The following is a 16,299-nucleotide window of genomic DNA, read 5'->3' on the forward strand; positions in this document are numbered from 1 at the left end:
TATCTTGAGGGCAAGTCATCTTCCCACTAAAAACTGAGGCAAAGTAGGCATTAAACACTTCTGTCTTCTCCTCATCTGCAGATACTAAGTTCCCTCCTTTGTCCAATAAAGAACAAAGGCTGGTCTTACCTTTCCTTCTACCATTAATGTATTTGTGAAAACATATTTTATTATCCTTTACAGAAGATGCCATTCTAAGTTCAAACTGAGCTTTGGCCTCCCTAATTTTTTTTCTGCATGCTCTAGCAGCCTTCTTGAATACTTCCTTAGAGACCTGACCGTTCTTCCAACGCTGATACATCCTCTTTTTATTCCTGAGTTCCTCCAAAACCTCCTTGCCCAGCCAGGCTGGACGTTTACCCCGCTGACTGATCTTTTGGCACACAGCGATGGTCTGGTCCTGTGCCCTCAAGATCTCTGTTTTGAGGCATGCCCACCCTACCTGAAGTCCTTTGTTTTTAAGGGCTGTTTCCCAAGGGATGCTCTGAATAAGTCTCCTAAACAGGCCAAAGTCTGCCCTCCGGAAGTCCAATGCAAGAGTTTTACTGGTGCTCTTCCTGACTTCACCAAATATTGAGAACTCTATTATTTCATGATCACTCTGCCCCAAGCGACCTCCAACCACCACATCTCCCACCAGCCCATCTCTATTTGCAAACAGCAGATCTAACATAGTCCCTCCCCTGGTGGGTTCACCCACCAGCTGCAACAAAAAGTTGTCCTCCATACATTCTAAGAATTTCCTGGACTGCCTCTTTACTGCTGTATTAAGTTCCCAGCAGATGTCTGGTAGGTTGAAGTCACCCACAAGAACAAGGGCTGATGATCTTGAAACATTTCCTAGCTGCTTATAGAATAAGTGATCTACCTCTTCTTCCTGGTTGGGTGGACGATAACAGACTCCCAGTATGGTGTCAGCCTTGTTGGCCTTCCCCTTTATTCTTACCCATAGACATTCAACTCCATCTTCCTTAGTTTCAATTTCGATGGCATCAAAAGTTTGCTTAATATAAAGGGCCACCCCTCCTCCTCTTCTACCTTTCCTATCTCTTCTGAAGAGCTTGTATCCATCCAGTGCAGTACTCCAGTTATGTGAGTCGTCCCACCATGTTTCCCTGATGGCAACTACATCACAGCTCTGCAGTTGCACCACGGCCTCCAGCTCTTCTTGTTTGTTGCCCAAGCTGCATGCATTGGTATATATTATGATGTACACTACACATTAAGAAGCCCACAAAATGTATGAACAGGAGTTAAAACCTAAAAACTCAGTCTAATTTAAGAGCTGTTCTCAAGGCATGCAGGATCACAGTGATGGCATCTCCAGTGCAAAATACTGGTTTTAACTCATAACCTTGTATGTTTTACAACTCAATTTGCTTGCATCCTGGACTAAATTTGAGGACCTCGAGCCTGACATTGATCAGAAAAATCAAAACCACCAAATCAGTACAGTTTTATCTTTCTAAGTAACCAGAGGAATTGCAGTACATTTAAGAGTAGTTCTTCTTTCTGAAAATGTGTTATGGAAAAAGATTAGGACAACTAAAATTTAGTTGAATTGGTACAGATAACTTTTTTAAAAAATGTGGAATTTAAGGAAGACTCTTTCCTACAAAAGATTTTAAGCCTTCCTGATGAAGACTATAGCACAGACAGCAACAATGCTCTACAATCTAATTAAAAAGCAACTGAAAGTTAAAATGCATTTATGCTTATCTGGCAGATCTGCTAAATTGCCACAAAGCCCACGTAAGTTCTTGTATATTTAAATTATCTTATTCATGTTTATAGAGTCAGAATGAATATCGGGAAAACACAAATAGCTGTATTGTGTGGCTTAAAATAAAGAGAGAAAGAAAGGACACCTACTATGAGGCCTGTAAGAAATTCTCTACCAACAACCTTTGATCCAAAAAGAAGCCACGCCAATGCCTCCAATAGGTAGTGCCTATATGTATGTCTTCTTGTCTCCCTTTTGGATCCTGGTGTGTGTTAAACTTTGGAACTATCATATGCAGACAGGTTGTGAAAAACTTTATGCCTTTGAAATGTTTGTAGTATGCTCTGGTTTTGTTTCTTTTCCTTGTTTGAAAAAGGAATTTTCTAAAGCTGTGTTTTTCTGCAAGTGCACCCATTCAGCTTGAAAGGATTACAGCCAACAACCAGTTTTCTTATTTGGTCTCTGAATTCCCTTTGAGAAAATAAAAGAAGAAATAATTTTAAAAATATAGTTGCTGTACCACAGATGAGAAGAAAATAAACAATTGCTAAGATTTTGGCAAAGCTTGCTTTCTCCAAACATTCTCCTTCTCAGTGGGCTGCTTGATTAAATGAAGAATGCTTGATAATTGTTTTTTCCCTCTCCATTATGTATGTATATCTAGTCATATCCCCATACATACATGGCAGTTTCATGGAGAGAAAAAATTTGTAGGGAAATAACAGAAGGGCAAGATGAAACAGAATCAAGTTCTTGTAAATAGATACACATTACTTAGCCTTCAGTGTATACAGAAGAAAGCTGGCTGGAACAATGATCCACTGCATTTACTTGTAGGAAACTGCTGTCCTCTGGCATGCTGCAAGCTGAATCATCAAAGGTATCTACAGACCCTGCTGGAAAGTCATACACTGGAAGAAGAAACAAAACAAAAAAGCCCCAGTTAATAAGTAGGATAACTATATAATGATGTCCTAATACTTATGCATAGAACTGAAAATTGTTTTAAATCAAATACACAAATAAAATAAACAAATCAAATTATGTATGAAATTAATTACACAACTTATTGCTTAGCAAGGGAGGAATTTTCAGTTCTCTCAGAATCAAGTTTGAAGTAGAGCAGATTTCATTGCAACCAACCTCCCCATTTAATGGGTGTTAAAATTGTGATCATTTAAAAAATAAATTTCATGCGTGTTTAACACATTTCATCATATTGATAAAAGGCAACAAAATATTGTAGAATATTGCCATAAAGTAGACTCTGGCACAGAAATTACCGCCTTTTACAAGTGGCAATAGTAAGCCCAAGAATAACTGTTTGCAGACACACTCCCATCTTTTGGATGACATGTCTACATACTGTAAGATTCCTCTTTGTAATTACAGGTGCACTGCCTTTGCAATACACTTCTGAAGGACCAAGACATAAGAGGGACTTCAAAGCATAATAAATGTTAAGTGGATTCATCCTGTGTGGAAGGACAGTAAAAACCTGGGCATTAGTTGAGCGCTAAGAGTAGGCTCATTGTCTTGAACTGATCCTTTGCACAGAGATCTTTCAGCCTTCCAGAGCAGCATGCAAGCCCCTTAAGTACTTTTCATCTAGGCACAGACTAAGTTATATGCACACAGATGAGTGTTCATCCAGGCAGTTTTTGTCATTGAAACATGAATAAATGAAATTCAAGACTGATAAAACCAAACATGCACCAAGCTAAATCAGTAGTTTGAATCATCTCGGGTCTCTGCCACAATACGTGCAGTGGAAAGAAGTGAATGCACAAATATCGCAGAGGGCTCAATGGACCTTATTTCAGCTGAAATACACAAACCAGAGGCTGTGTAAGTCCCACAGGCTATAATCTTGAGAAGCCTTCAACAGTGCTCAGACTGCACACAGGCTGGTTGTTACTGTCACCTATGGCGAGTTCCGGCCTCCCAACACCAACCGCTCCATGAAGGTCTGAAAACTCTCCCCTCTTTCTAAAAATTCAAATCTGTCAGGACATGTCCCACCCAAATACACAGCTCATGCATATCTGCTGAAGTTCACAAACTCTACGCAATCATACATGGAGTGACCAGCAGTTATTTACCTTTGATACCAGAATGATCTGAAAAACTTCCATGGAAAATGCCAAGCCCTCCCTGGCCTGCTGATGGGAGAGCTGAGCAGTCAACAGGAGGAACCATATTGCAAGAAACACTGTCTTGTATGTTCTTCTGAGTGTCAGCATAATGTGGAGGGCAGAAAGTCTGAAGCTGCCCATAAAAGCCTAGAATGAGAAGAAGGCCATCAGTAAAAGACCTGGACAGAGATAAAAAGGAGAGTTTGTGGAACCATGGCTATGAGAATGATAAAAACCTCAACTGTCCTATCACCAGGTCTTCAATAATTTTAAACAAATAAAGCAGTATTGATATGATGCTCCCTAAAACTTCCTCAGGTTGCTACTACATGGACATCCTGATTCCATCATGGCCTGTGAGAGGCACTGACTGGCTAGAAGCTGAAATTTTTCAGGAATTTCTCCCTGTACTGCGCAATCCTGTGTCTGAACTGGTATTCTCCAGAGTCACACTGTGCATCTGTTTGAAAATCTAAGAAAATGCTAACCTCAAAATGAAAGAAGATTACGCAAGTAAAGTCTGAATAAAATCCAAGGATCTATCACTGATGCCAAGACAGCTGGCTGATAGTAGAGTCATGCATAGAGACTCTGAGAAAAAAAAATTTATCATGGAAAGGGAGCACAGAAAACTAGTGTCACTTTCTTAGGTACAAGTTATTTTCACAATTCAGTGTCAATTATCCATCTTTTAAAACAGAGAGTCTTAAACAAGAAATAAGCATATCTGGTTCTCTTCCCCTCAGTTATTTAGTCCTATTCTAAATGTCTTTGTGAGCATCTGCAGTGCATCAATCCAGTCTTAGAACTGGAGTCCAACATGACACAGCAAAATCTCCTAACTTGGTGTCTTTATTCACACAGTGTCATGCCCAAGATAATCTGCAATACAGCTGAATGTAGGATAATGTCCAGTAGGCAAATTACACGAACACCATGTAATCATGTGGTACCATCTGGCTGTGAAGAACAAAAGGAAGAGTACAAGAGAGATTCAAGTCACATACTGTACTAACAGACAGATTTTCAAATGTGAAAATAGAGAAATGTTTCTGTTTATTAAAATCTTATTATTTTTAATTTAAAGATAGCTGTTACTAGTAGACCTGTCTTTACTAATATAACTAACTCATATAAGCTAAGAATTTTTTAAAGAAATGACAACTTTTTATTTTCTTTAAATTAATACTTTGCATTTTTTTTTATTTCTTCCATAACTCAGACAGCCCTGGCCATCTGCTTAACTCACAAAGACATGTGAACAGAGTTACAGACACAATTTTTAAGAACAGCCAGATTTCTAATGTCAAAATGTTTACAGTATCATCCAAAAGCAAGTTAGCTTTACCCATGCCTAAAGAACTTTTACCTTACTCTATATTAAACAGCACAATAAATTTTCTCTGTGAAGAGGGAGCCTCTGTTGATGTCTTTCCTTTCATACCTATAACATCTCTTCTGGCTTGTCTCAGAGCAAGCAGTCTGAGGACTGTAGGTGCCTGTGTTTTCAGACACCTCTCCTGAGAGTAGTTTTTCATGGTTGAAAAGAATTACCAGTACAATACAGGTAGTGGACAAATTGTTGCAGATTTCCAGCACCTGCACTGTCTTCTGTCTATAAACACATATTGCACTGGCATACAAAAGCATCTAGCTGGGAAGTTCCAGTCTTCAAGTCAGGATAGTTTCACATTTATGGAATGGTAATACAGTAAAAGATACTACAATCTAATTAAAGGAAAAGAAGGGCTTCATTTCTACAGCTCAGTGAGGCATCTAACATCAATTAGGAACGTTCCATGCAGCAAAGGATAGTGGGAATTTCACAAATAAGAAAAGAGAATATTTAGACAATTATGTAATATTAACTGAGGCAATAGAAAGCCCTCTCTGACATTACTGTGTATGTTGAAAATCATTCAGAACAAATAATGAAGCTTGAACTGTAGACAATGTTCTTACAAGGAAAAGACATTTCACAATACAAGTAGCTATTAGATACAAGAAGGCTGTCAGTCTTGGATCTCATAAATATTTCTCTCTAAAGGATAGTACTCTGAGATCACCATGATCTTTTAAGATGTTCAGGCTTTCAGAAATTGTGTCTGTTTAGAACTTGTTTTCTTCAAAAAGCTTTTGGGCAATGAAACTCTTTCTTCCTTGATAAAGCAAATTTACATGTAAATGACAAGTTTAAGACTACATACTGAGGAAGACTGTCACCATTGTCTACTAGCAGATTGAGCTGATGTGGCTATATTTACAGCACTTTAAATCTTGAAAAGGCAGGTTATGAACTGCAGGAGATAGAAACTAACAGAACTTCTCACAGCCACTTCTTGTATACATAATAGTATGGTGTGGAGATAACTCCATGGTGTTTTTCTGCATTGCAACGAATTGACCAAGGAAGACAGCAATCTTTGTATTGGTACTGGGAAAACATAAACTCTTCAAACATCTGCTTTTGAGAGAGAGAATTTAGGTAAGCCCTTAAGGCACACAGGACAATGCTTTCAGTGTAGCATATAGGATGAGACAGCTGTGCTTAAGCTGGAGTGAGTACATTCTGACTAAATACCTTGTACAGTGATGATAGGTTACTTGATCTTTGAAAAAACATTTAATATCCACATTGTGGGTATTGAATTGCACTGTACTGTATCTTTCAATACTAAAAAAAAAATAATTAAGAGTTCAGTCTACATTGTCTTTTTACTAGTTTTAGGTGCAAAATTGTTTAGAATTTGAACTTTGAGCTGTTATCTGTGTGCATATAATTCCTGTCAGCAGTATCTGTTTTCAACAGGCTTTGGAAAGCTTCTCAATAAGCTTTCCTAGGAGAGTGAAGCAGACACAGCAATAACATGGGACTAAGTATGGTACAGGTTTAAGGTCCAAGCCCTTGAAATTCAACCATTGTTTGATCTCAGAAGATAGTATTAAACTGTATCTTAAATTTGGACATGTAACAGGGCTTCAATTCAAATGTGACATTCACTCAGATGAGGGTCTCTACTGGGCCTTCTTCTTGTAAAGAATGATGACCTACATCTTTTGTCCTTTTAAATACTCTTTGGACAGTAGGAGAGGGAGATGGGAACACAGTAGCATTGTTTTGGCCTGCCCTGAAGAGAAGATGCTCAAGGAGGTATGAAGGTTGCTGCACAAGCCAGTGCAAGTCCTGTGTGGAGTAACAATTGATCCAGGGTGATTTGTGAATCCCTGGGAGGCAGGATTCTTAGGGAAGTCTTCTTCTCTGGAGCAACTGCTTGTGCTCCCAACTTCTAGGACTCCTAGAACTCCCATGGCCATGAGAGGAAGAAGGTGGTAAAGCCATATATATATATATATATATATAGAACTGAACTATATATGTATAACTGAAAGGCAATTTCTGCTCCAGGCAGAAAGACAGACCTTAATGTCTCAATGCCTTTCAAGATGATTTCTTGCCAAATGTTCAACAAAAAAGGGAATCAAGTAAAATGTTCTATACTGTGGAAATAGAAGGGCTAACCTGACCCCTTCAAGCCTTGCCCTAGGAATTTACTGGACCAGTTCCTTCATGTATGTCATTTGATAGTGAACTGCATATTAAGAAATTTCACCCTGCACTCTGTTGGCTATAGAAAGCCAACAATAACTGCTTATGTCCATTGGTAAATTTCATGTTCTTCTCGTGCTGATCAGTGCTATAAAGAATTACTACTCTGTGGAGAAAACCACCTGCCTCAGCCTCATATCCTGCTTCTCTGAGGCCAGTGTAACATGAAGAATGTAACAGGATTGGCACTTTCTTTTCTCTCCTTCACATTTGTGAACTCAGTAAGATGTTTCCTTTCTTTGCCAAGAGAAAGACTGCTTACATCCATGGAAGAAAATAGAAGAAGCCTTGTGTCATGGTTTGACAGCGGCCTAATGCCAGGCACCCACAAGAGCCACTCGGTGACCCTTCCCTGCTATCTGGGCAGCAGAGGGAAAAAAGGAAAAAAAATAACAAAAGGTTCATGAATGAGATAAAGGTTGAGAGAAAAAACACTTCAAGGGCAAAACAGGCTCAACTTAAGGCTACAAAGTGAAATTTATTACTAACAGAATCAGAGGAGCATAATGAGAAGTAAAATAAGGCCTTGAAACATCTTTTCCTGCCCAGACTCTCCTCCTTCCCACCAACAGCACAGGGAGACAGGGCATGGGGGTTTTGGTCAGTTCATCACTAAAATTTTCTTCTGCTGCTCAGGGAGAGGAGTTCTTCCCCTGTGAGGCCATGGGGTCCCTCCCATGAGAGACAGTTCTCTGTGAACTTTGTGGGTCTGCTCTCATGAGCAGCAGCCAAATCACACCTGTTGCAACGTGAGTCCCCTCCCACGGGCACACAGTCCTCCCAAAACTGCTGTGGTGTGGTCTCTCTTCCATGGGGTGCAGTCCTCCAAGGACAGGCTGCTCCACCCTGGAAGCAGGGGCACTCTCTCTCCCATAAAGTCTCCCACTGGATCACAGCCTCCTCCAGACATCCACCCAATCCAGAATGAGCACATCCCCCATGGGCTGCAGGTGGATCTCCCATGGATCCCCATGGGCTGCAGGGGCACAGCTGCTTCATCTGCAGAGGAATCTTGGCTTTGGCACCTGGAGCAGCTCCTCCCCTCCTTCTGCACTGGCCTTGGTGCTGTGATGTTGCTTCCCTCACATGTTCTCACCTCCTCCTCTTCTCTGACTAGAAGCAAAACTGTGCCCACTTTGTTCTGATTTTCTTCTCAAATATGTCATCACAGAGGTGTTACCAACCTCATTCCTTGGCTCAGTTTTAGCTAGCAGCGTGTCCATCCTCAGAGCCATCACGGATTGCCTCTGCTGGACATGGTGGAAGCTTCAGGCAGCTTCTCACTGGAGCCGTCTTTGTGGGCCCCTCTGCTACCAAAAACTAAACTGTGCAAAACCAATACACCTTGCTCTTCCCAGGATGTTTCCTATGATATCTACAATGATAATAGTCAGGAAGCCTGATCAATAAGCAGACTCCTAAGACCTTAAAAAGTCCAGTCTGCTATGTAATTGATACGGTAAGTATGGCAAATCTTACATTTAAACATTTGAGAGGAAAAAACAATACTGTTGTCAACACGCTCCTGAAATGTTAAAGTAATTAGCATTAAATCTCCACCAGCTAAGAAAAACAAACAAACAAAACAACCCACGAGCTGGTGTCTTTTTTCTTTGGCTACAGAATAAATATACAGGATTGAAGAGAGAGAGAGAGAGAGGTCATGTAGATGTTGATTACACAACACAAGTGGCAACACAGCTGCAAGAATCATCCATGCTTACACAGGAAGAGTTCTCCATCTCCCCACAAGTGCAAGGGACAAAAATATCCTATCTCTTGAAAAGCAAGTTAATACTTATGTGCTAAATCAGGAGGGATTAGAAGCATAACATTAGAAAATTAAAAGCCATCCATAACTTTTTGCCATTCTGTGTCAAGAACAGCACTGAAAATCAATATGAAGAGAAACATGTAACTCCGTACCAGGATGAATAACAACTAGCTAAGGTAAATATTTTAAGAAAGTCTGAAGGCAGGGTCCTGAAGGCTACCTCCTAGGGTCTTTCAAGGAAAAGTACCTTAACAATATCAGCGCCAATCCCTGAAGCACTTAATTTGAAGATTTGCAATAGCAACAAATACCTAACATCAGCGATGAAGGTTCTTCCTTCTTACCCTGGATGTGAAGGGCATTTGGCTGAAAAGAAGGGCTTTGTGCTTGTTGGTATGTCTTCAGAGGCATCCCTGCAAGTTGTGGAACCTGAGGAGGTTGTGGAGTCTGTCTCTGCATCATGGGATGTTGAATGGACATTCTCTGGGGGCTGATGTGATGAGAAGGAGCTGGAGCAACAAACCTAGAAGTCCAAGACCACAAACCTGTAAGATCTCCAATACATAAGAGCTAAAGATTGTTTTTACTTTATTCAGATCACTTTAGTTATTTGCATAGATACAGACTTCCAAAATAAGAGTGTGCAGCCCTAATAGAGATGACATATTTTTAAATGGTGACGTATCATTAGACTTAACATCTGGGAAATTAGCAGGCTGAATTGTCCCTTATAATGGAAAACTACTTTTATTCCACTCCTTCTGTGTGTGTGTCTAAACCATAATTGGAGGACATGCCTAAAGGAGGACCTGATTTTGGACCCACTGCCATCTGTTTATTGTAAACCTTTGTACCAACTTTATTTATCAATTAATAGCTGGTCTTGCTCACCGACAGTGAGAGGTCAGTTCAGGTCATTGGCCACTGAGTTGTTAGGTATTAGGTTCAGGCCCAGGTTTCAGACTCTAGAAATCTTTGTATGTTACACAGAGCTTCTTGACAATAAACAATCTGATGTCAATTTAAAGCAGGTAAGGGCAAGTGTTAAATTGCTTCCAGAATCCGACCACATCAAAATGTTGATCTGGACTCAAACTACAAACTTACAAGACTGGCAGAAGAGAGAATGCTTGAGAACAAATCTGGTGGTGCAGCTGCCACAGAGGTTCATCGCTGCAGGGCTATGTTTTGCACAGCTGTCATTACTGGCACCACAAGGATGTGCAATGCTTTTGAAGATTTTATACAAGAGTTTTATGGAATTTAACTTTTTACTGATTTTTTTTCTGCATTTCCTTAGAACTGCATACCTCAAAGTCCATTACAGATAGGTCATGCAATCTTTTTTGCAGGCAGAAAGCTAGGATTTTAAGAGCTTCTGTTTGTGTCCCAAACCACCCAATAGACTGATGGGATCCGGCTACTTAATGAAAGCTCAGGAATGGCCCTGGGCCACTTTTGTATCAATGAGAGGAGAGCTGGAAAAATTCCCAAGCACCAAAAAAGAACCATGACATTTCTGCAAAAAGGTGAGTGGAAAGTGACATGTCAAATCTTGTTGCAGAGCAGCCTGTCTCTCCACCACTAAAAATAAGCTGCAAGTCTGCTGAGGAGGAATACCTTTCTCTGTGTGCTCAGTGGCTGCTGCTAGGAGGGATCAGTGTCTGCAGTTAACACAGTCTGCTGGTGTTCTAAACCATGGATCTGGTCCCTCTTGTCCTGAGACTGGGCCTCAATATACTAGATGACTTTTTTTTTTCCTAATATAAAAGCATGTGTTTCCTGAAGAAGTGTCAAGGAAGAGTTTATCACAGCCTGAATACAACAGAAGGTGCAACTCCAGTAGCAGCTCTACAGAAGACCTCTGGGTAGGGTCATCATACAGGTTATAACTATATTTAAATAGAAGTCACTTGAGATCTTTTATGCTGCAGCTAAGAACCTGTATCTGCCACATGTTATCTCTATGTGGTTTTGACTTCATTTGAAAGGTATTTACTACATTTCTGGTGAATCATAATCTACATTTGGAGTGTAAGAAGTCTCAAGATGAACTCTGGATGGCATACTTCCTATTCAGTTTTCTGTGAGAAACACATTTTTAAGCATATTAGGTAGGGTTTGGATGGTCCTGGTGCTGATGTGATATTAACTTCATAAACATATATTACTTCAGAAAAGCTATATGGATAGAGGAAATAAAAATGTTACTACTGAGCCATTGAGTAATGTGTCAAATATTTAATTGTTCCAGATAACAACTGCAAGTAGACTGAAAGATAAACCAGGGAGGAAGAGAACACAGCATGCACATATTTCACAATAATTCTATTATACAATTTTTTTTTTTTGAAAGAGAAATCAGTAGTTATATTGTGATAAAAATATCAGAGGTTTTTAAAAAGTGCTGTAACTACCTGGTTATATGTCTCCTGAGTAACAACTGGAGTTAGTTTTTTGTATAGGAGTCACATAGAAAGACTGCTATCTCCTGCCAGAGATTGAGAGCCAAGCACAGGCAGTCTTTAAATACTATGATTATTTTTAAAATCATGGAATATCATCCTTTGTGTTTTCAGGATTAATTTAGGAAAATTAATTTCTGAAAAATTATTTTAACCAGTAGCCACTAATGAGAAAAATCCTTTTCAAAACTGAAAGTGGAAAGCACAGTTTTACAGATTTACCTTTGATTTAACATCCAAAAAACTCCCTCCCAATAATAATACAGTATATTTCAGTGGCAGAGGGGACTCCTTTTTAGTAGACATGGTCTTTATAATTATTTATAAATCAATCTGACTTACCCATATCCACGACTATAGTTTTCTACTTTTTCTTTCCTTCTGCTTAACAAAAGAGAAACTTGTACTTGTCACAGTCCAGATTTATCTCTGAACAAATCTCATTATATTCCTGGGAGAACAGCTAATTTAATTGTGATCCTGAAACACTCAGGACCGGTTTGTAATCACTTGGAAACTGTAATCAAGAACTACAGTCAAGCCCAGGCATCAATTCAATCAGGAACCAGCCAGATTTGCTGAAAGTTGCCCTGTCCTATGCCTGATGTAAAATCCGAGCAGAAATGTTTCTGGAGCCACTAAGAAAATCTTTCTTTTCCAATTTTAGCTGTGAAAAAGTGTCTTGCTGGAGAATGACTACATTTGGTAGTAAGCAAGATGGATGACAAAGTTACCAAAGCTTATTTGTTTTGATGAGATTAGTTAAAATGCCCCATACAATGCCACATATTTCACTGGAGGTGGCCCAGTAAACAGTCACTACAACCACATGCACAACCCAAAAAATGTGTGGAAAAGGAAGGGAAGAGGAAAATCAAAGAGTCATAATATGTAGTATAAACTGTGTATTTATATAATGCTTTAATTTAGTTTATTTTTTCATGGTTGGTCACCTACAAATAAATCCTTTTTAAAGTGGGGAAACAACCTCTTATGTCTCTGTAGCAAAAATATATATGAGACGTTTCTTTACCTAGAAACCCAAGTGCTTTGCAACTCCTCAATTTATTTCACTGCAACCAAGTATTTTTAAAATTTTTAAAAATATTTTTCTTTATATATTGAAAGAAAAGAAACTGCACCTGCATATAAAAGACATAATTTACCTACCATTAATCCATGCCACTCTATGGCAGAAATTGCTTCTAACATTAAATATTTGAGACAGGAACTATGTAACTATGTTGGATGTAGTTCTGTCTTCCTTCTTCTTTTTTTCTTTCCTCAACTTTGCAATGTAAATTAAAGCATTTGTCACCATTCAGACAAAATGAATCTTTATGGTTGCTATAGATATGTTGCTGAAGTGGAAATGGAACATTAAAGCTGAAAATCATGATATTTTTTTCTTCAGAGGCCATAGTTTTCTTTGGACAACTTGCAAACAGTATTTATTGGGCTGCTGCTCTTTTACCTGACGGAGTCATTTTTGCTGGGCTTCAGCAGTTTGGGAACATATCCAAATGTTATGCAGTTCACACAGTAAGGTGATCAGGCTTTCATCTGGCTGAGCTGAAAGTTTGGCTGGACAGAGGACTGAACTACAAGCTCCCTGTAAGATGCTGCAGCCTCAAACAGTGTCCTGTACAGTGCTGCTCTTTCAGACAATGTTAAATGAAGAAAAATCCATGATCATTCCTTCCGGAATGCCTGAATTTTATTTCTAAAAAAGTCAAAAAATCTGGGATGGTGTACTCATTTTCTGCTCTTACATTCTTTCTATAAACTCGCATTCTTTGAACTCACACCTTATGCTGTGTCGTAGTGTCTTTACAGATCCTCAGTCTGCTATCAGTGAAGAAAACATTCTCTTGTGACACAGTTTGTGAAACCGAGCATATTGCACTATAAGTTAGTCTGACTACTTAAAAGTGACAATCAAATAAACATGTTTTAAAAACACATTTAAGGAAAGCATACCTTTTGCCAGGAACAAAATTGAACAAATAAGATGTTTTCCCCAAAGTTATGAATATATTCATTTGACCAAAATAATAAAAGCCTAATTTTTTACCTACCTACAATGAATGTTTCTCTCCAATGATTTCTCTGCCACAAGTTTTGTGGGTGTTTTGGTTTCAGGGGGTTTTGTTTGTTTGTTTGGAGTTTTGGGTTTGTCTTGTTTTGGTGTTGTTTTGTTGTTGTCATCCCTTTTTTTTTTTTTTTTTTTTTTTTTTTAAGGAATGCAATCTTCTTGCATAACAGAAATATTTTGGGCAAGAAAACCAAAATCTAGATGAAAGAAGGGATGGCAGAAAAAACAAACAAACATTCTGACCAGTAACTTTTCATAAAATCTCTCAGTATTTTCTCTGCCTATATTGTATCAGAGAACTAAGTTTCTTGCAAATGTGGCAAAGAGGAAAAAATGCCTTTGGGAAAGAAAAAGTGTGAGAAGATTTCCAAACTTTGCTAGGTTTGCTTTGAAAAGGGATTGTAGCTAGGTGGAACTCAGTAACACAAATCCCAAGTAACAAACAACAGGACAAGAAGGAAACATCCTCAACTTGTGCCAGAGAAGGTTTAGATTCAATAACAGGAAAAGTTTCTTCACAGAAAGGGTGGACAGACACTGGACCAGGCTCCACCAGGGAAGCAGTGGAGACACCATCCCTGAAGGTATTTAAAAGACATGTGGATGTGTGGCACTTGGTGCATGGTTTTGTGGTAGCCTCAGCAGTGTTAGGTTAACAGTTGGACTTCATGGTCTTAAGGGTCTTTTCCAGCCTAAATTATTCTAGGATTCTGTGACTCTATGGCTCAGGTTCAGGGTTAGCCTTACCAATACCTCCGACACAAGCATTTGTCATTTATAGGTGTCGTTTGCCCACTAAAAATAAAACATGTTTAACAAGCAATCCTCTGCCTGGAAAGAAGTTGATGTACTTATTTCAAAACCACACTGTTAACTACAGACCCTCTTTGAGGCAGCCCTTTGTATAATACAGGGCTTTGTAACATGAAGGTTGGAAGTCTTGGCTTCTTGGGTAGAAGAACTATGCAGATGCTTTTGCTTCTGGAAGTTTAGCTTGGAGCTACTTACTATTTTACAGTGAAATCATAAAGGGAATATAAGCACACACTCAGATAAGTGAAAAGAATTACTGCTGCAGAACTTATTATAGCATAATGGTACTGCTAAACTGAACACTCTGGCCCCAAGTTCTTCTTGTCAGCCTTAAGAGTCTTTAGAAATTCCTGTGAAGCTGGGATGCATCATGCTTTAGGGACGTACTGTTAGCTCTGGTTCACAGGTGGATAAAAAAATCACATGGACATCAAATCCATGAAAAATATTGTTATTGCATCACATTGATTAACAGGCTAGTTTTTGCTCAGAGGCAAGATGTATATTTGGATTATTCATTACATAAAGAAATAATTTTAAAATATTAATTTCAAACATTTAGCACCTTCAATTTTGGGGCACTGAATCACATGTATTAACTATGCCATTTAAACCCCTAATTTTTGATTTGAGTTTTAATTTAGATTAGCCTTTCAGCTTATTTGTATGCTCATGCTTTCTTGTATTACCCTAGTGAGTGAAAAGATAGTGAAGTACATATTCCCTGTTACAGACATGCTTTTAGGTACACATTTGGTGCCTTCATTTAATAGCTGCAGTACTTCATATTAGTGGAGCACTCAAAGTTAGTATCAAAGAGCCGGGACAGACAAAATGCAAATCTGCACCTTTATTGTTTATGCTCTGTCCTTTGATAAATTAAGTGATATCTTATATTCAAACTCTCTAACCGTCTTGCACTATGTGCTCTCAGAGTTTTGTATACATAATGAAAGCAATATAAGATGTGTTCCATGTTTGGCTCAGTTTCTCACCTTTATAAGGCTTCATCAAGTCCACACTTTCCCTCACACCACCTAGAAGAGAAAGACTTAAAAGAAACCCTCCCATTATTTCTCTATCTCATGGTATGTGGAAATGTAGAGAAAATGCTTTTTTCCTTCCGCTTCTGTCTCTCATAAACCTGAGTCTGCTGTCCAAAAAGTGGCACAGGCCTGGCCCCCAGCATCATCAAACAGCCAAGCCAGTTTGGATCAGCTTCAGTCCAACAAATACAGCCTTCTTCTAGAACAAGTGCTGGTCAGCCTGTCCTAGCTCTTAAATGATGACCCTGGGCATGCACAGTGTGTCAGGAACCACACGGCACAGAACCACAGAACCACAGAACAATTTGGGCTGGAAGGGACCTTCAAAGGTCACCTCGTCCAACCCTTACTAGCATGAGGGGCAACAAATGCTCTACTTATACCCCTAAATCCTGCAGTCCTCTCAACAATGAGGTTGAAATAAACAGGATGATTCATGCCTTTTGAAGACACTATCTCTGTCACTTTCTGTGCTGAAGGTTTTTTCACATTTTCACCTTTCTCATCACACCCATGAAGTGAAGTGATAGCCTACTTGCAAGGCCCCCAGGCAACTGTACTCTGTTAGATTCAATACACAGATTCTGCCTTAGTTCTTCTTTCAAACATTTCCCCTAACTTCTGCCCTATGTATTGTAATC

General features: G+C 39.1%; 1 protein-coding gene across 2 annotated transcripts in view; it reads right to left on the reverse strand.

Annotated features, from left to right (window-relative positions):
- GLIS3 (GLIS family zinc finger 3) overlaps positions 1-16,299 on the reverse strand; it is a 124,182-nt gene that overhangs the window by 3,639 nt on the left and 104,244 nt on the right. The window contains exons 7-9 of one of the 2 annotated variants that reach the window (XM_063179782.1): positions 9,584-9,762; positions 3,826-4,005; positions 2,498-2,634 (exon numbers count right to left, since the gene is read on the reverse strand). In XM_063179782.1, the coding sequence (XP_063035852.1) occupies positions 2,498-2,634; positions 3,826-4,005; positions 9,584-9,762 (496 nt within the window). Of the gene's footprint in view, positions 1-2,490; positions 2,635-3,825; positions 4,006-9,583; positions 9,763-16,299 lie in introns of those variants that run through there. The other variant, XM_063179783.1, reaches the window with a different exon arrangement.

This window comes from Melospiza melodia, chromosome Z (assembly GCF_035770615.1).
Source record: "Melospiza melodia melodia isolate bMelMel2 chromosome Z, bMelMel2.pri, whole genome shotgun sequence".
NCBI classification, from domain to species: Eukaryota; Metazoa; Chordata; class Aves; order Passeriformes; family Passerellidae; genus Melospiza; species Melospiza melodia.